The sequence below is a fragment of the Monopterus albus genome, unplaced genomic scaffold (assembly GCF_001952655.1).
Source record: "Monopterus albus unplaced genomic scaffold, M_albus_1.0 scaffold48.1, whole genome shotgun sequence".
NCBI lineage: Eukaryota > Metazoa > Chordata > Actinopteri > Synbranchiformes > Synbranchidae > Monopterus > Monopterus albus.
In genome coordinates, this window is record NW_018127928.1 from 518,157 (window position 1) to 537,412 (window position 19,256).

At 41.7% G+C, this 19,256-nt stretch overlaps 1 protein-coding gene across 5 annotated transcripts in view; it reads right to left on the bottom strand.

Moving 5' to 3' along the window:
- LOC109960541 (protein FAM184A-like) overlaps positions 1 to 19,256 on the bottom strand; it is a 35,232-nt gene that overhangs the window by 9,255 nt on the left and 6,721 nt on the right. For all 5 annotated transcript variants that reach the window (XM_020600710.1, XM_020600708.1, XM_020600712.1 and 2 more), the window contains exons 3-16: positions 17,690 to 17,824; positions 17,345 to 17,443; positions 15,785 to 15,991; positions 15,126 to 15,299; positions 14,835 to 14,996; positions 14,234 to 14,369; positions 13,792 to 13,973; positions 13,528 to 13,713; positions 7,929 to 8,051; positions 7,652 to 7,813; positions 5,227 to 5,348; positions 4,777 to 4,927; positions 2,063 to 2,177; positions 1,721 to 1,818 (exon numbers count right to left, since the gene is read on the bottom strand). In XM_020600710.1, the coding sequence (XP_020456366.1) occupies positions 1,721 to 1,818; positions 2,063 to 2,177; positions 4,777 to 4,927; positions 5,227 to 5,348; positions 7,652 to 7,813; positions 7,929 to 8,051; positions 13,528 to 13,713; positions 13,792 to 13,973; positions 14,234 to 14,369; positions 14,835 to 14,996; positions 15,126 to 15,299; positions 15,785 to 15,991; positions 17,345 to 17,443; positions 17,690 to 17,824 (2,052 nt within the window). The remainder of the gene's footprint in view (positions 1 to 1,720; positions 1,819 to 2,062; positions 2,178 to 4,776; positions 4,928 to 5,226; positions 5,349 to 7,651; positions 7,814 to 7,928; positions 8,052 to 13,527; positions 13,714 to 13,791; positions 13,974 to 14,233; positions 14,370 to 14,834; positions 14,997 to 15,125; positions 15,300 to 15,784; positions 15,992 to 17,344; positions 17,444 to 17,689; positions 17,825 to 19,256) is intronic.

Below are 19,256 nucleotides of genomic sequence, written 5' to 3' on the forward strand. Positions count from 1 at the left end.
GAAATGAAACACCTCCATAGTCACAAGAAGGAAAGTCATAAGCAGCAAAGGTCATCAGATGTGTCTTCCTGCAATGTAATTACTGTATGTGAAAACTTCAGCTGTAAAGTCAACAATCAGCTTTTATCATCCCAGCTCATTTTTAGTATCATTTAATAGGGAGGTGGGCTTTACATGACCTATAACTTTCTCAGCTGATTTGTTTCCTTTATCACTCATACACCTCTAATTAGCAGGAACATGGACCATTAGATTAAAGCTAACAACACATTTCCATTTACTTATTGTTCTATGTGTATCCTGGTTACTGTGCTAGTAGGTTTGTAGACTATCACTCACAGAGAGAGACTGTGCTTCTCTTTTATAAGTACACACAAAGAAATAGTTAGAGTGCTGTAGAATAAATTGGTGGGAAAAAAAATCTAATTTAAAACACAGACTTTTCCAAATATGAGGCTAAACAGCAATTTCTTCTAAGGAGCAAACCACTTCAGGATAATGTAGTTGTGTAGAGAATCTCAGGACAACAAATCAAGTTACATGTCAGAGAAAATATATTATTTTACAGTCCTCGTACGGAGGATCTCGTCTCGCACCAGAAACACTATTTCAGGGACTTTTGCTGACCACAGATCGCTACACAGAAAATAACAAGTAGATGAAACAAACAGAGGTACAGCAGCAGCAGCAGCACATTTTTATACTCAGAGGCACAGTTTCACAGGTGCACAGTGCCATAAAGGGCACATGAAGGGCCCAGAGGAGAGTTAATTCAGCCTGAACTAAAGGTAGAGTGAAGCCAAGTGGTTCAGGGATACAAGCATTTGTGCACCACTGCAAAGACACAGTTCAGTCCCCACAGGCGTTCAGTGCTTGAAGCTTGGCCGAGTACCTCTGTTAATTTTTGTGCCTGAATTTGATTTAGTTTTCAGCCTCATGTCGGATAGCATTCCTAGCAGAGACACAACGATACTGAAAAGCTTCTGACTAGTGCAAGTCAAGCAGAAAAATCAGGAGAATAAAATGTAATCTTATGACAGGTGCACACAAGTCCGTATGAATACGTCACTCAAACATTCACAGTGTCCTGTGCCCTTACGCTAATGACATTAACAAAAGCTGACTGGAGTCAGGAGATAGCGAACCTGGGAGGTGTGGATTGAGTGTGTTTTTCACAAGAAGCACCGTGCCTGATGCAGACTTATGATCAACAAGTGCTGATTTGATGATTTAATGCTCGGTGTTGTAGGCACCCAGCTAAGATGACGCTCCACAAGGTAACAAGAAGCCCAAACAAACAGCTAACGGCTTAAAGGACTGAGTAGAGCTGGTTAACATCTGTTACAGTAAATGTATGACCTCAGAGAGCCGTTCACTCCAGATGTCCTATATCTGAGCTGAAACAGTTCTGTGAGGCAGAGTGGTTCAAACGTCTTTCTAAGGCTGTGCAGGTTTGATTAACACCTTGTTGCATTATATAAAATGTCTTCTTCCACCTCTTACCTCCCTTGGACACTTAAGGGAGTGAGAGATGACAGCAGGCTGCAGTGGTTGTGTTCGACAGAGAATGTGTGTCCCTTGGGTAAATTATTTTTTCTAGGAGTAAGTAAAGGAATACATCTGATATTCAGTAGACAACATTGTGAAGACACATGGACTACAACTGCATTAAACATGTCAAATCCCAAGCTGTAGAATGCTTGATATGTGTGTGTCCTACCCTGATCTGGTGCTGTCTGGCCTCCTCCATGGTGCTGAGGGCACAGCAGTGAGCCTCCTGTAACCGATGCTCTCTCCTCTGATGCTCTCTCTGCATCTCTGCACACAAACAGAGCCACGGGCATGTGCACTGTGGTGCATCAACAGCAGATGTGTTTACATTCTGTTTAACAAGACAGACATGCATCCATTTTGTCTTGAAAGGTCGACCCCACTAATAACAATGTGTAAAGAGGTAATTACTGAATATACATATATTGAATGGGTATTGCTAAATATTCCAGCTATAAATAACATAATAATGCAGTTCTCCCTTGGAAGGAAAGGGCAGAGGGCAGCTTACCTTTCAGCTGTTGGCTCAGCAGCTCTCTCTCCTGGTTGAACTGAGATTGCAGCTGCTGGAGAGCCGACTGTGACTGAGACAGCTGCAGCTCCAGGGACTGTTTCAGCAGAGAGATCTGGACAGAGAGCGAGGGACACAGACAGACAGAAGGGGAGATAATAATTACTGGTATTCACACTGAAGGCAAAACAGCAGTGAGTAAAGAAGCAAAGACATGGACTGATGGGGAGAGGTTGACGTCCCTGCACTATAACCATAAAAACAGTAATTACATCCCCTGTTGTATGACTTTGAGTGGTTTTCTATCTCTGACTATGCAGCCATCACTTTAAATTTCTTCTTTAAAGTATATGGCCTGTGTTATTTAAGAAATATCTACTTCCAGGAAAAGAGCAACACACTCACATTTACAGTAATTAGGTCAGCATTTCTTTGTAGTTCCTCCTGAGTCTGTTCTTAATTCTTTCATCCTCTTTTTCCACAGATTGGTTTGACTTTAGAGAGATGGTCTATATTTGTTGTGACATCCAAACATGGATATAAGCCACACAGTGCGCTCTAGTTGGAGATTTCGCTGCTCATCTCAGTGAGCTGACAGCTTGTCAGACAACAAGCACACACAGCCACATAACAAGCAGCCAACTGCCATAAGCCCCATCAATGTGCACAAAATGGTTTTGTTTTGAGGAGATGCTGGAACTATTAGGGGCTTAAGCGGCTGTGAATGGCAGAGCTCTCTCAGACCGACAGCTCTGGTCCTCTACATGCCACTCTTCCTCAAGTTCCACCAGTTAAATCCCCAGCAGGATTTAGTGCTATAGGACCACAACATTAGCAAATGTAAGGTAATATAGATTTAAAATGAAAGAATGAGGAGCATGGGTGGGATGAAGTGTGTGGGGTTCTACACTGGATATGGATTTTAAAAGACAGATGACCTGTAAAGTTTCCTGTGTCCACTTACTGTTATGTTAATCATTTTTAACTAGACATACAAGTTTAATGAGCAGCAAATACCTTAAACAACCTGCAGGGCATGTGTCTAATTAAACACATTCTCCTGTGCACATACAAACACCAGCCTGTGGCTGGAGCCTCATAATGAAAATATCTTAATGAAAACCAAATCATTACAGATAACGATAGCACCTCCACCCAGAGACAAAAAACAATTTAAAGACTTTCATATCCTGTAAATAAATTATCCCTTTTCCACTTAAGCTCCACTTAACTGTCATGTCATCTCCATCAAATGCAGAAGGCCAAAGCTTGGTTTGACCAGATATGAACAGGCATAAGAGCTGAATTTCTAATGGGACATACTTGAATTTTGGATTTTTTTTAAGTGAAAGCTTGCAATTGCTCAAAGTCAATATTTATTGAAGTTTGGAAGAGCTCAATCTCTAATTCTCTGGCCAGTGGTTCATCACAGAGCTCACACACAAGACATGTCTGCCTAAGGTGTCATGTCTCTATAGTGAACTGGAAACAGAGTTGTAATACATTTGGGGGATTTGACTAAAGTGATAATGTTTCTTCTCCATGACTGCCTGAAACCAACATTTTCTGAAAGTCAGACTGTTCCTTGAACTTTGGAGCATTCGGTCATGAACTGCTTTTGTCACGGTTTGGTTTTAGGGTGTCTGAAAAGCTGCCAAGCTGGCACTGGTGGTTGCTAGCTCCAACATGTTTACAAGGCAGCGTCTTAATCAGGGCGACCCTGACTGAGGTATGAGTCGTGACTCAGCTGAGCTCTGATGTTCCCAGAGGCAGCACAGACGGCTGCATGAGAATAAAAGCTTTCAGCAAAGCATCAAATAGTTTTCACTGTTGCTACAGTGCTCTAAGTGTGACCTGAGCAGCTTTCTCATTAGAAAACTTCTGCAGTAATTGTAGCTATAATGAGAGAAAAAAAAAAGAATCAACTATTTATTTCAAGTCCATATTAAGCACAAACACACACACACTGTATCACGTGGCTAAGAGATATGGCTTTGGGGAAAACTAATTAAAAACATTTGGCATGGCTGTTGGCAAAGAACTAAGTACAGTAAGAGGAGGAAAAACAGCACAGGATGAGAAGTTAAATCCTTTGTTATTTTCAGGAAGGTTCATTGTTGATGTATGAATTAAGTGAATTGGAAAGCAGGTGCAGTGGTTGCTGACACATTCAGCAAGAGGGAGGATGAGAAGACACTAGACTTCCCCTCGGACCCACTGCTTCAACAACATCAGCTGGAGCTGTCAATCAAACTGATGCCCAAAGCGGGTGCAGGGGTAAAGGTCAGGCCATGGGGTGCTCCTACAGTACAGCTATTAAAGCCACAGAAGACATGAGAACTGCTCTCAGCTACATTCAGCCTTGATTTAAACTGAACAATTTGAGGTTCCGATCTCAATAGAAGACAAACACAGATGTCATCATTAATAATTACTACTACTGGTCACAGAAGTGGTCAAACATGCATAAAGAATATCGGCACTGCCTTCTGAAACCAAACAGAGCATCTGAAATACTTTAATTCTGAGGTGTGGGCAAAAGCTAAGAGGCTTGATCCCAAGTGCTGTTGGCATGACAGTACAACAGATCTGAAATAAGGTATTACTGGTAATTGCTTTAAAGAAATATTAATGGCCAGTAAACACAATTTAGTTTTACCCCATTGCCTCCTGTTGACTCTCGTGACACTTCCATGTGTTAGTGTGTGTTTTACCTGTTCCAGCAGGTCCTCCACCTTCCTCTGCCAGCTCTCTCTTGCCGCCATCATCTCCACTTCCTTCTGCTGGGAGAGCTGTGTCAGTGCTGTCTGTTTGTCTGCCTCATACTCCTCGTTCAGCTCCTCCTTTAGCAAACGCACTTCCTCCCTACACAGAGACAGTTTGGTCGAATTATTCTTAATCATGTTAGTGTCCTCACCTTGCTGCATTTTGTCCTGCTACAGGATATCTAAACACTATACACCTCCTTCAGTTGTGTTCATTTCTTGTTTGTTCTTGTTTATATCCATGACTGCGCCGGCGAAACAAATCGACTTGTTACAGTATGCAAATAACAAGTGTGACTGTGAAGCAGAGGCAGCAAGAGATGACAGAGATGAATGAGAAAACAAAAGGGAGAAGGAAAACAAGAGAAAGTGAGACTGACAGGCTGAGAGAGTTATTACCGCAGTGCGTCTCTCCATTTCTGGTCCAAGTCATCTGCCATCTTGTCCATCTTCTGTTTCTCCTCTGTTCTGATGGACATCACTCTGGCCTCATGCTGCTGTTTCTGGGTTTCGATCTCCTCCTACAAAAACAAACAAACAAATTTTATCCATGAAATTTTGTGAGATCCAAGCTATAGTCTTTTGTTTTGCTATCATGCCAGGCTTGTTTTTGACCCTTCTCTGCCTTTGTAGATATTTTTGAAAGTTGTTATCCTGTGACTTTGTGTGTTATCTCACATCATCACACATTACTTATTTTTGTGACCAGGACTTAAATGTCTCAGCAGAAAAACAGCATAACAACCACATTTGTAATCAAGGTCACGCTGCAAACTAAGGCCCCAATCAGACAGAGTACATTTTAGTCAGTGTGCATCTACTAAATGTAAAAATAAATAAATAAATAAATAAAAAAACCTTCTCAAATTCTGACCACAGGCAGCATTTCAAAAGCTGAGGGGTGGATGATTCATAATGGCCACCTCCACATGTATTTATAATGCCGCTGCTACAGGGCATTTGTAATGTGCTGGTTTGCAGGCGGGAACAAACTTCACCAGGTCAGCCGTTTCCAGCTGCTGAAGAGGCTCCGGGGTCTTTCTGCTGACGAGCTCATTACAGGACCTAACAGCTCTCCTGTTTTGCTCTGAGGGGAAGCGCTCCAGTGATTAAATCCAGCCTCAGTTGTTCAGGATCACAGAAAATGTTAATTTCAATGAGTCAAAATGCTAAAAAGGACATTTTTTAAATCTCAGTCTATAGATATATTTGATCCTTATTATTAGCTTCTACTAATCATGTTTTAACAACAACTGTCCACTGTTCCTGTCTCTCTGCAGCCACTGTTCATGTTTTTTGAGGATATTGCACAAACCATCAGGGAGGCTGGATATTTATAGTGATGGAAAAGCATCAACAAGCCAAATCTGTGGGCCACACTGGGCAGGATTTCTCAGATAATGATCTCATCTGTGTTAGAGACAAAAGACGAGAAGAACCGCTCACAGCTCACTGTAACGGAGCCCCACATTTTGATCACAATAAGCTCGATTATTTCATTGTACAGCGGTATGAAAGAGCATTTCAGTGCAACATTTAGTGCTTATTGCAAACTTTGCATGCATTTGTATCATCTTATTTATTTCAGCACATACATAAACACATTTTCATCTGACACTTAAACACTAGTTGGTCTCAATTCAGTGTGAAGCAGGCCTTAGTGCTTGTCTCTATGCTGCACTGAGTTCAGTGGGAATAAAGACACAACCCCGTGTCAGGCTTGTCTTTTTTAACAGTACAAATCCCTTGTTTTATTATGGAACCCAGGGACCCAGGTGGGGAAGCAAAAAAGCATCACTCAGCATTTTTATGTAATTACCACTCCAGTCCCTCTGTCTTTTATCACTATCCTTCTGTCTTTTATTAGTCACTCTTTGTTCACGCATCTTCCTGTGCATTTCCAGCAGCTCTGACTTAGTCACTTATCAGTGTGCCTGCTCTGCAACACAAAGAAGAAACACTACTGTTATTCCCCATATTTACTCTTTCATTTAAACTTCGTCTTGTGCATGTTGCTGTTGCTGGTTGTGTCAAATTCAACACATCTGCTTGATTCTCTGGTAGTTTCCTTTTATTAATTTGGTGCAATTTCCCAAACAACTTCCATTTTTGCACTGGGATTTTTCAAACCATATTTTAATTCATTGGTGACCCAAAATTATTACTAGGGGGACCCTTAAAAGGACATTACTCTTCATATTAATTATAATGATAATAATAATCCAAATAAAAAGATCCAGTTCCTTTCTAACAAACACACTGTTCATGTCCCGCTCATACCAGCAGGGTGCTTTTAAACACACAACCACTCAACTCATAACAGCCTCATCATCATTATCTCACAGCTGGGCTTCAGTACTGCACTTATTTCCTCTTTCCTGCATTCAAACTGTTCCTCCCCTTCCTTCCTTGCTTCCTTCCTTCTCACTCCCTCTTTGTTCTTCTGTCTTCCTTCTGCATGTACTAGGTATAAGCAAATTGATATTGGATTGTGTGTAAAATTATGTGTGTTGTCATATCAACTGTTTTACATGCTTGAAAGAATAAATCAAATCAAATCTGTCAGCAAAGTCAGTTAATTGAACTTGACTGACCTGCTATCGCCACACTACATGATGGACAAAATGACTGACCAGGCAAAGAAGACTGGCTGCTGGAGAAGCTTACTGTCCAACTGAGTGACTCTCATCACTCTCATTTTCAGCTATGGGCCTATCACTTTATTTTGATTTAATTCCTGAGTAAACTCCTAATAATTTCCAAGGAATTTCATCTTGGTTTTCAGGTTCTCTCAGACCCTAAACCCTCTTGGGTTTAAGCTCACCTGCAGGTCTGTTAGCAGGTTACTGGTCTCTCGGACCCGGGCTCTAGTTGCATCTAGTTCTATCCTGAGTTTCTCCTGAGTCTCCTTCAGGCAGGTGATCTGTGTCTGAGCTGAGCCCAGGTTCTGCTCCCCCTCCCTCACCAGATCCTGGAGGTGGGAAACCTGCAGAGATCACCAGTAATCGTCACAAGTCATAGTGATAGGAAAAGTCAGAAAATGGTAGATGAGCTCAGTCATACTTTACAACTGTAAGCAGAGCTGACTGAATGTTTCATACCTCCTGATTGGCCATATTGAGTTTGGCCGACAGCTCCTCCTTCAAGTTGTCCAGTTGCTGCTGGAGACGGTCTCTCTGTTCCTCCAGCGACAGGCGCTTAATCTCAAACTCTTGACTCATTTTCTGGGAAGGAGAAGGAAGAAAAAGCTGGTGAGAAGAATAGGAAGGACACAATCAGAAATCAGGCTCTAAGTGTTCAGAGCAACCATGAAACCAGAGATTTTAAAAACTTTATCCTCAAATAACATAACCACCATTCTGACACTTGAAAACACAAACCATCATGTGTTTTTTTTTTTGCAGAAACCAGATTTCAAAAGATTTCTTACTGAAATACCCTAAAAGTATGATCTTTATCAGAAGGAGGAGACTGAAGAAGCCACTGTGAAGTAAATCCCATTTGTGCCCTCATGTGGAATGTGAAGCATGACTTTTGAATCAAGGAGGGGTGCGTGAGTTGCCATTTAAACTTTAATGGCCAGCTTCTATAACCCTTCAAACAGCATTAAATCCTTTCTGGCCCACTCCAAAATTATCTTGTGAAATTCTCCTTTTTCATACATTTCTTCAACACCTCACCCTCTCCATTCTATTCATCTCTAGCATCCCTTGATATTAGTGGATGTTTTACTGTGAAAGGAGTCATATACCAGGAAAAGTTGTCAAACAAAACACAGTCTGAACAGAACTGCAGACAGCTCATAAACAGAGCTTCTTTCGGCCTGGACTGTCACACTAAGATTTGCATGGTGTTGCTGCTGTGTATATTTTTGAACTGGAGAATGAAAATACCTACTTAGCTACAGTAGCTGCTGAACTAGGGAGCATACTAGCATACTGTCCAAACAAGTAAGCACAATGCCTCGTTCAACTCATAAGGAGCATACTCACCAGTTTCTGCTGTTCAACCCAGAATAATAAACAGATAAACAAATCACATCCCTAAAATACACCTTAACCTAATCTAGGATTAATATACAGCAGGTTTGCCTTGTGTTAGGTTGTAGTAAATTATATATATATGTATATAAATATATATATATGTATATAAATATCCAAATATATAAATATATTTGGATTTCAAGGGGCACCCCAATAGCTGAATGGTTACGGTGCAGCACGCCATATACCAGGGACAGTTCAAGTCCAACTATAAACCTTTGTTACAGTTCTCATTTCCTGTCTGCCTCTCAGCGACTTGCCTTGACATACACTTAAATAAAGGCAAAACAGCCAAAAAATGAAATAAAAAAAACACTGTATATATTTGGACTTGTAGAACAAGAGAAGACAATGTTAATGTTTCCATTCCAAATCTTCAGCTGCTACTGCTTTCAGTAAGACATTGAGGTGTACAGACAGCTGATAGAGTCAAGACAGTTTACTGTGTCATAGTTTCCTCCACGTCGGAACAAACCCCTCAGATAAGTGAATAAACTCACCTACATCCACAACACAGCCATGAGCTGCACATAGGTTAAAAATATGACTATAAGGTTTACCACACCTTTGTTGATTTTGATGAATTATAAATTAAAACAGCACATGAAATTTGTAGAATTACTCATTGTTAATATTCTGCTGACAGAAATAAAAGTTCAAAATCTTCTTCTCTGTTTCCCTCTTTGTCTCACCCTCTGTCTTCTGCATCTTCTTTAATTTGGCTCCAAATGAAAACAGACATTAATCTACAGATGACAAGGCAGAGCACAGCTTAGAAAATATTTCCCTTTCCCCTCCATCGCTCTTTCTTTTAGGGAACTTACAATGACACACCCACATACTCACACAGCACTCTCACTTGGCTTGGAGGCAGGATTTAATGTCATTGAACATCTACCAATTAGTTTTCAGCTTTAAACAGCATTAGAGGTTTGAGTCCAGAAGGAGAAAAAAAAAGAGAAATGTTATGAAAGAGAAGAAATGGGCAGATAACACAGTTGATTTTTTTTCCAAATATGTCTTCACTTTAGAATAAAGCGCAATTTTAAAGAAAAAGTCCAGACTTTTAGAGACAAAGTATAATAATTTGGTAGTTATATACCATGCTGCCTCCAAGTACAGTGCCTTGCGAAAGTATTCGGCCCCCTTGAACTTTGCGACCTTTTGCCACATTTCAGGCTTCAAACAAAGATATAAAACTGTCATTTTTTGTGAAGAATCAACAACAAGTGGGACACAATCATGAAGTGGAACGAAATTTATTGGATATTTCAAACTTTTTTAACAAATAAAAAACTGAAAAATTGGGCGTGCAAAATTATTCAGCCCCTTTACTTTCAGTGCAGCAAACTCTCTCCAGAAGTTCAGTGAGGATCTCTGAATGATCCAATGTTGACCTAAATGACTAATGATGATAAACAGAATCCACCTGTGTGTAATCAAGTCGCCGTATAAATGCACCTGCACTGTGACAGTCTCACAGGTCCGTTTAAAGCGCAGAGAGCATCATGAAGAACAAAGAACACACCAGGCAGGTCCGAGATACTGTTGTGGAGAAGTTTAAAGCCGGATTTGGATACAAAAAGATTTCCCAAGCTTTAAACATCCCAAGGAGCACTGTGCAAGCGATAATATTGAAATGGAAGGAGTATCAGACCACTGCAAATCTACCAAGACCTGACCGTCCCTCTAAACTTTCAGCTCATACAAAGAGAAGACTGATCAGAGATGCAGCCAAGAGGCCCATGATCACTCTGGATGAACTGCAGAGATCTACAGCTGAGATGGTATACGCTGTCCATAGTACAACAATCAGTCGTATACTGCACAAATCTGCCTTTATGGAAGAGTGGCAAGAAGAAAGCCATTTCTTAAAGATATCCATAAAAAGTGTCGTTTAAAGTTTGCCACAAGCCACCTGGGAGACACACCAAACATGTGGACACACTCTTGTGTGTTACAGCCTGCTCAGTGTTTTATAACTAAGGTGTCACTTTATTTTTAAGCTCATTTAATAAGACAAGTTGAACCAGAACAGACTCATTTGGAGCAGCATAGAAACACATACAGTACACACATGGATCACTGTGTAGAGCTATGGGCAGCTTCTGCACAACTTCTATAATTAATTAAAGTCCCACTCCAGAAACATTTTCATTTTTATATTTGTATATAAAAATACTTTACTATAAACAATATGCAGTCTAACACAGCTTTTCCTCAAAAAAATTTCAGTGGGCCTCTGTAATAGGAATGAACATTGCCCCTCATTGTGCATTCCAGGATCTATGAATGTTGCCGTCATCCCTTATGTGGATTTGAATAATTTTGCACGCCCAATTTTTCAGTTTTTTTATTTGTTAAAAAAGTTTGAAATATCCAATAAATTTCGTTCCACTTCATGATTGTGTCCCACTTGTTGTTGATTCTTCACAAAAAATGACAGTTTTATATCTTTATGTTTGAAGCCTGAAATGTGGCAAAAGGTCGCAAAGTTCAAGGGGGCCGAATACTTTCGCAAGGCACTGTATATAAGGGATTCTTAATGTCTGTTAAAAGCAGGTTGAGGCATGTGAATGTGAATGACTGGGGCTCAACATACTGTACAGGAATCCTGAAGAAATAACTGCATGTGTGCTGCATTTGTCACAAATACAGACAAACAGGTAGAAACTGGACAAAAAGAAGCCTTTTGTACTGTAAAGTTTCAGAGGGGTACATGTCACATGCACACACATACTATGTGCTACCCTTTAAACCAAATGATCTCACATAAACACATTATATACATTACTTATACAGCTATGACACTTCTGTACTACAGTCAGCACGTACACTGTTACTGATACATCTGTACAACACAAACTGCAATGGAGTCGAACTGTAACTGGACAGAAACCAAGACTTTGACTGGCAGCTCTCACACTTGGCCATAACAACAACCCAAACCAACCGACCAACACGCCAGAGTTTGATTGAACCGACAGGTGACACAGTCTGTGTGGCAAGTTATTCAGAAATGGTCTGCATGCACTTGAAGCTGTTAAGAAAGCACACAGGGAATGACAGTAAATTATATATATTGATTTAGTTCTTCCAATACTGTCAAAAGCAACAGAGCAAACAAATGACTCAGACAGAAATGTCTGCCATTTTTGTTCCTGTTACATGTGGCAGAAAGTCTGTTACAAACAGGGCTGTGGATTTTGAAAGACACAGGTTTTTACCAAGCCTGGATGTTCCCTTATAAAGAAATACTCTGGAGTTTGCATCAGGACAAGTGCAGGATAAACAGTTTTTGGAGTAGAGTATCTCAGCCTCTGTTGTCCTGAGCTTGACCGTTACTTTTCTCTCACGAGTCACCCGCTTTATGGTGCAACACTTATTGCTGGCATTTCCATCAGAGGATAAAATCTTTCATCGCCATGCTCAGCTCTGACCAGCTGTAACTGAGTCTCATTTTTGACTGATGTTTTTCATATGGCACAGTGCTAATGGTTGCAGATGCTCATGGCTTGGATTGGTGCAAGTACCCCGACCCCTGCTGAAAAACATGGCACTACAGACAGGCACCAAAACAGACTAGTAAGGAAGAGTCTTCCGTGCTGCTCTACAGCAACCACTCTCAACCAGGGGGCTGTGGCCCACTGCTGGGCCTCAGAGTGCCATCTAGAGGGCTGTGAAGTAGTACTGCAAATCAAATTAAAATGCATAATTTCAATGACCAGTACCGTTTGAATATCGTGACACATCATCAGGAAACGATAGCTAGCTAGCTAATGTTTCCTCAGATCCCTTGGCACAGAATGGACCAGTTTTAGAAACGAAAAATTCATTTTGGAAACAACCCTGCATCAGTAAAAGCTCCAAAGTGTGTGGTGAGGAAATAGACTCTGAATATATTAAATCAATATGCTGGATGCATTGTTTTATCCTCTTTGACAAGGTGGTCCTTGGACATTTAAGTGGGCCTTAAGTTACAAAAGGTTCAGAGCCCCTGCTTTAAACCATTCGTTTATAATACTGCTATAGGCAGGACAAATTAATTTAATGTGTTTAATGTTGTTGCTGCTCCTTTGGCAACCAGGACATTTGTACTTCCTTCATGCAAACCATTTGAACTCAGTCACAGAAGAGAGAGGACAAGGAGTGATAAAAGAACGACAGGAGGGTGAAAAAGAAAACCGATAACAGGATGAAAGACGCAGAGGGAAACACAGGGAGGGAGTGATGTTGCTCAGGTCCTAGTTTTAATATTGACTTAATTAAATGAGTGCAGTCAGGGGGGATGTTCATTTCTTAAAGATACATACTTCTTAAATGACTGAGGCCATTCGACCTGAGGATAAAATTTAATGTGCTGATGTTGTGGCACAGAAAATAGAGATAAAAAAAAAACCCTGAGAGCAACTTTCACTGTGTGGTAGTTACTGATTTAATCTGAAAATCTGTGACTTCACTCCTGGCCTACTCCATGTTTTATCCTATATAAGGTTCATCAAAATATCTGCTTTTGAAAAAATGGTTAACTTTCTTTTCCTCGATCAATGTTAAATGAGAGCAACTCTAGCAGAATTAGAACAATATGAAGTCCAATAATATTTTGTATGTGTGCGCACTGCTGTGTGAACAAAATGTAGTTATGTGCAGGACTCACTGTCATCAGGAGTTTCTTCTCCTCCTCTTTCTCCTTCTGGGCCTCCTCCGTCATGGCTTGGTGCTTGTCCTCCATCTCCTCCAGCGCTTTGACCTGCGCCTCCTTGAAGCGAAGTGTCTCCTCCTCGTAGTGCGCTCTCAGTCTGGAGAGCTCCTTCTCGTAACCCTGGTGCTCCTCACGCAGAGACTGGGGAGGACAGAAGAAGCTGGCTTCACATGCGCTCTCCTTAAGACTGGACTGGAATCAAAGAATGGTTTAAAGTACCTGTTCTAGTTTGAGCACTTGTTGCTTGTGCTGTTCGTTGGCAGCTTGGCTTTGGTTGAGCAGAGCCTCTCTCTCCTCCTCCAGCCTGCTGATCTTCTCTTTCAGCCGGTTCTGCTCCTGGCCCAGGTTCCTGATGGTCGCCTCATGAGCCATCTGGGTGGCCTGCAGAGAGCCGATCTGACCTGGGAACAGACTGTGTGTCAGACAGGCTTCAGGGCAAACAACCGACCAGCTGTGACCTGGTCAACACCCTGAATCTAATGTAGCTATACTGTTGCCAATCGAGTGATAATCACTTTTGAATTTGTGCAATGAATTGGTGACCAACATGTTATCGTGACCAACAGCAGTAATGCACAAAATCAGAAGAAGCTCTACATTAACAAACAGTAGAAATTCCACTTAACGGACGTGTAAAACGTGTGTGACTCCAGCGTCTTACTGGCTTTGTGGAGGATTTCAGTTGCCTGCTGTTGAACTCGCTCCCTGCTGCCTTCGAGCTCATACTCTGTGTCCTTCAGCTGCATCACCCAGATCTCTCCATCCTGGATGGCTTCTTCCAGCTGCTTGTGCAGATTCTGCACCACACACACAGAGGAACAGAAATGTATGCAAACTTACAGCACAGAAATCCAACATGTGCTATCTTTAAACTCAGTGCTGTCTCTTCCACTGCAGCCTAGAATCACACAAACCTTTCCAGCTATTCCTACTCTACATGTTTTGCTTGCAGGACCATCAGTGCACACCACACTATGCTTACCACCAGAGACTCTTGAAAACAGTTTTCACCCTGAGGCTTTTACTTTTGAATTTGTTAGAAGCAACTGTTTTGATCCAATTTAATGCACTGTGCTACCCACATTTAACCAAAAGAGACACTAATTGTGCTGTGTTGGGAATAAAATAAATACCACAAGAAATGGGCACTTAGCATAAGTAGCAGTGGTGAGTCGGATGTTCTTATTGTGGTCTTATTCATTTTATTCAGACATTCACTCACCAACCCATGCATTTATCGACACACACGCACACACACACACCTTGATAGTTCCATCGGCGTTGGCCAGAGACGTCTGCAGCCTGTTGGTCTTGTCTCGGTTTTCTCTGGCCTCCTCCTGGGCTTTCTGAAGTTCGCTCCTCAGCTTGGACAGCGAGCGCTGCAGTGCCGCCTCCTGAGCCTGGAACTCCTTACGAAGCTCGACCTAAACATGAGCAGAAAATGACCACATTCACTCTGAGACATGAACACCATCGCCACCTGTCACTATGTAACAAAACATGGTTGCTGGTTTCCTCCTGTCTTATAACCCGAGTCTGCATCATGGTTTTACCTCGGTCCTTTTCCAGGCCAGCAGGTTCTCAGTGGTGAGCTGGTGTGTTCTCCTCATAGCCTCCAGCTCTCTCTCATAATACTCCTGAGCCTTGGCCAGCTTGGATTCGTACTCCTCCACCAGATTCACCTTATCCTTTGTTAGCTCCTCCACTTTCTCCATCAATGCCTCCACCTAGACACAGAGGTGGATAAATGGAGAGCACATCAGATCTGAATGTTAGTCATGACATCTAAAAACCATCAAAGGACATTCTGAATGTTTTTAAGTAAAACACTGTGCACAATTACCACCTCATCTATTGTTAAAAGGTTCATCTTAGGCAAATTGTGTACATTAGACGTTAAATAGTTGATATAAAAGGAAAAATGGGAGAAAAATAAGGGGATGACATGCAACAAAAATTAATGGCCAGATTACAAAAACACTTCCGGTTCATTTTATACTCAAAATCCAGTGTACCACCAAAGCAACCCTACATTTTTTCAGTTTTCATGTCAGAAAATTAACATTTAATAAGCCACCACAATAGCAGTTACCCCATCAAGTAACTTGCTGTAAATGTATCCACAAACGCCCAAGCTGACATGCTTCAATCCAGAACTTTTGGTCTTCCAACAGACACATCTATCTTCCTTTCTCTCTCGCTCTTAGCCCACCTCTTGTCTATGGAGCTCAGCCAGTTTCTCCTGGTCTTCAGTGGAGGTGACGCTCTGGTTCTGCTGGTTGTCGAGGAGTTCCTCCACCTCCTGGCGGTGGGTGGTCCTCAGATCCTCCAGCGCTCGCCTCTTTTCCGCCTCAAACTGGGCCTGAGCCTGGCTGAACGCTCGCAGCTTTTCCTCAAAATCCCGACGCATTTCCTCCACCTATTGAAACCATGAAACATGTTCTATTCTGTTGGAACCGTTTGTGTGTTATTGCCAACCAGTCTCTACCCCTGCTAAGCTAAATGCTAACAGGTTCTCTTGAAAAAAACCCTGTAATAATGAGAAAACAGCACAACACTTACACTTACACTACCACCACACTGTGTGCTTTCAGTTTCTCTCTGTGCCAAAACAATAGTCCGCAGATTCTATACACCTTTATATGTGCAAAAGGCAGCGACAAAGAAACGTGTCCGTGTTTGCTGTTACAACAAAAGATCAGACGAAAAAATATATAAAAATGTAATATGGGATGTGATGCCAGCAGACTCGATCAGGCTGGTCAAGCCAGGACTAAACAGTGTGAAGGCAGTGGCAGAGAAGAGGACAACAGATACAACCAACACTAACACAGACCAGTCTCAGCACTGATGAAGCGATGAGCCGAGCTCAACCCAGATGATTATACCTCAGGTGCTCATTTATACCCACTGCCATCAGACTCTACAGAAGCAGGCGTATGTGATGCTGTGTCATGGTATGATGACATGGCATGTTATGATGTATGTAATCATACAGATTTATGGCCAACCTTTTTATAATGTCTGTAATACATTTTTGTTGGACTGCTGCTTGGGAGGCAGCTGCAGCACCTAGACCAAAAGTGACTGTTCTAGTGGCACATGCTGATGTCTCCCTCAAGACCTGTAACTGGTTGAAATGTTAATAAAATTCAAGGGCAGTTCTTGCATTGTAGACACAAAAATGACAAGTCATGTTCCACTGACAGTTAGCCCTTCTCACCAGCATATACAGTACTGACATTATGCCACAGCTTATTATGATGAGCTGCTGCTGTGTGCAGCTTACTGTCACTCACCAGCAGGTACCACTTCTCACCAGCATGGGGATGGTGTGCCACTGGTTGTTTAGTGTCATATGATGTTCATTTGTGATATATCACTGTGATGCTGCTGTTCTGTAGTAGGTGACCGGTCTCCTGCTGCTGATGCTGTGTGCCTCATAACAACAACATGCAACTGACAGGTGCCACTTTTCACCGGCAGGTAACAGAAGACTGGCAGCTTATGCTATAATTATATTCAGGTCCTACCTTTGTCACCAGCTGTGCTAGCACAGTGCAACACAACTTGTTTAAGTATACAACTCAAGAGTGAGCACATCAGAGAATATTTTATGAACTTTTTTTTAGATTTTATTAAAATTAAATTGGTCTGGGAATGCTTCTAAACCCTCCCAGTACAACATCAACAGAACCCAGTTTTTACCAGGCTGTGTGGTTATACATAGCCATGTGTATGTGTGTGTCTGTGGGTGTGGGTAAAGCTTTACCTCTCTGCTCATAGAGACCACTCTCTGTGTGTGTTGGGCCTCGGTGCAGAGCTGGGAGTCCTCCATTCTCTGTCTGTACATCTCAAACTCTGCTAAAGCCTGACAGTAACAGAACATCACAACCGCTACTTTACATTTTTCTGCAGTACATTACACAAATCTACAACTGTGATATTATAGGATTATTAGAAGCCGCACAGTTCAGTTCAGATTAAGTTGCTTCATTAAAGGGCTACTGCAGAACTATGACACCACAATGCAGTGTATCCATAAATAGAATGACACAAACAAAGCCTCACTAAAGACAACTGTACTAAATGAAGGTGCCCAGCAGCTGTGAATGACCTGTCTCTTCATGTGTTCATGGAGTTCGACAGATTCCTCCAGACTGGCCAGCCGCCGCCTCAGGTCTGCCTCGTCCGCCATCTTGCTCTTGTACTGCATGATCTTGTCTCTGGTTTCTGTCACAATATGCTGCACCTGAGCAGGAGGATACATAATAATGCTGCAGAAATAACTCTAGAATAAATTACTTTCAATTACTTTTTATACCACACAACATAATGTGACACGTCATTAACATGATTCTTCCAAACTGCACATACAAAGTGGCTGGAAATAAAAAGCAAATAGAAAAATGTGTAGACAAACAAACTTAGGGGCTTGCACAACACTGCTACCTGCAGGAAATGGCTGTTGGCAGGGGAGAAAAGTGCCACTATAACAATGTAACACTTGAATACAACACTAATTAATTTAACAACAAAAGGTTTTCTTTGAAAGTAATGAAATAAAATTAACTATTTAAACCCATTTATTTCTGTCTTAGGTCTTGTCCTTAAATAATCCCTGCCCATCACTGAGGATCATGTTTTTTGACCGAGAGCCAAATTTAATCTGCTGTGTGTGTGTGTGACACCAGTCAAGAAAAATCACCTCTATATTAAATTACAAGCAGTTTAGGCTGATGTGTGTGTGTGTGTGTGTTGTTGGCTGGTACCCAACAAGACCAATTATGTTGAATCATCTGGTCCCCCTTAAAGGACACATTCTCCCTGCCATGACATCCTGACAATTGAGTGAATGAAGCAGACAATCTGGAGAAGCTTCTCTGGAGAGGAAATTAATATTCTTGTATGGGAGCCAGCACATCAAACATGCTGCTGATCCGAGCTCTTCTGCAGCAGGAACAGCTACATGGTGGTTAGGCAAGAACGGACACATGTAATCACACTTTGGTAACTGGCATCACTTATTAGAAACTGCAGATGGAGCACATACTGTACATGCAGGTAACAAATTAGAGAAAAAAGATGAATACATAAGGAATTCCTGAATGGTCTGACTCATATGATGTGGCCTTCTGTGTCTAGATTCAACCCTGACTGACGACCGGCCGGCAATTGGGCGAAGGCGGGGTACACCCCGGACAGGTCGCCAATCCATCGCAGGGCTAACACATAGACAAACAACCACGCACACGCACGTTGGTTATAGCAGGTTTATAGCCTTATGTAGATGTGTGTATTGTAACAATGCTTTGCACTACTGTAAAAATAAAGCAGGGTCACGTATTGTTTACTAAATGTCATGTTCACTTTATGTTACAGTTCTTCTGTATTATGTCTGCATGCGACACATTCCTGACTTATTCCATATAACATAATATTAACGTTAACATATAACGTTGGCTATATGTTAAGTGTTATACGTCCACACTGACAGTTCCTGTGCTGTGGATCTCTGAGTTTGGTTTTTTCCATGTGGTTAGCTAGATGTTCTTTTGTTTTCCACGCTGACAGTTCCTGTGCTGTGGATTTCCCTTTTCGTCCGCCTGTCCCCTTGGTTAGCTTGTCTATTCCCCTGTCCGTCCTGTTCCTCCCACTCTTCTGGTTTTTTTTTTTTGGTTTTT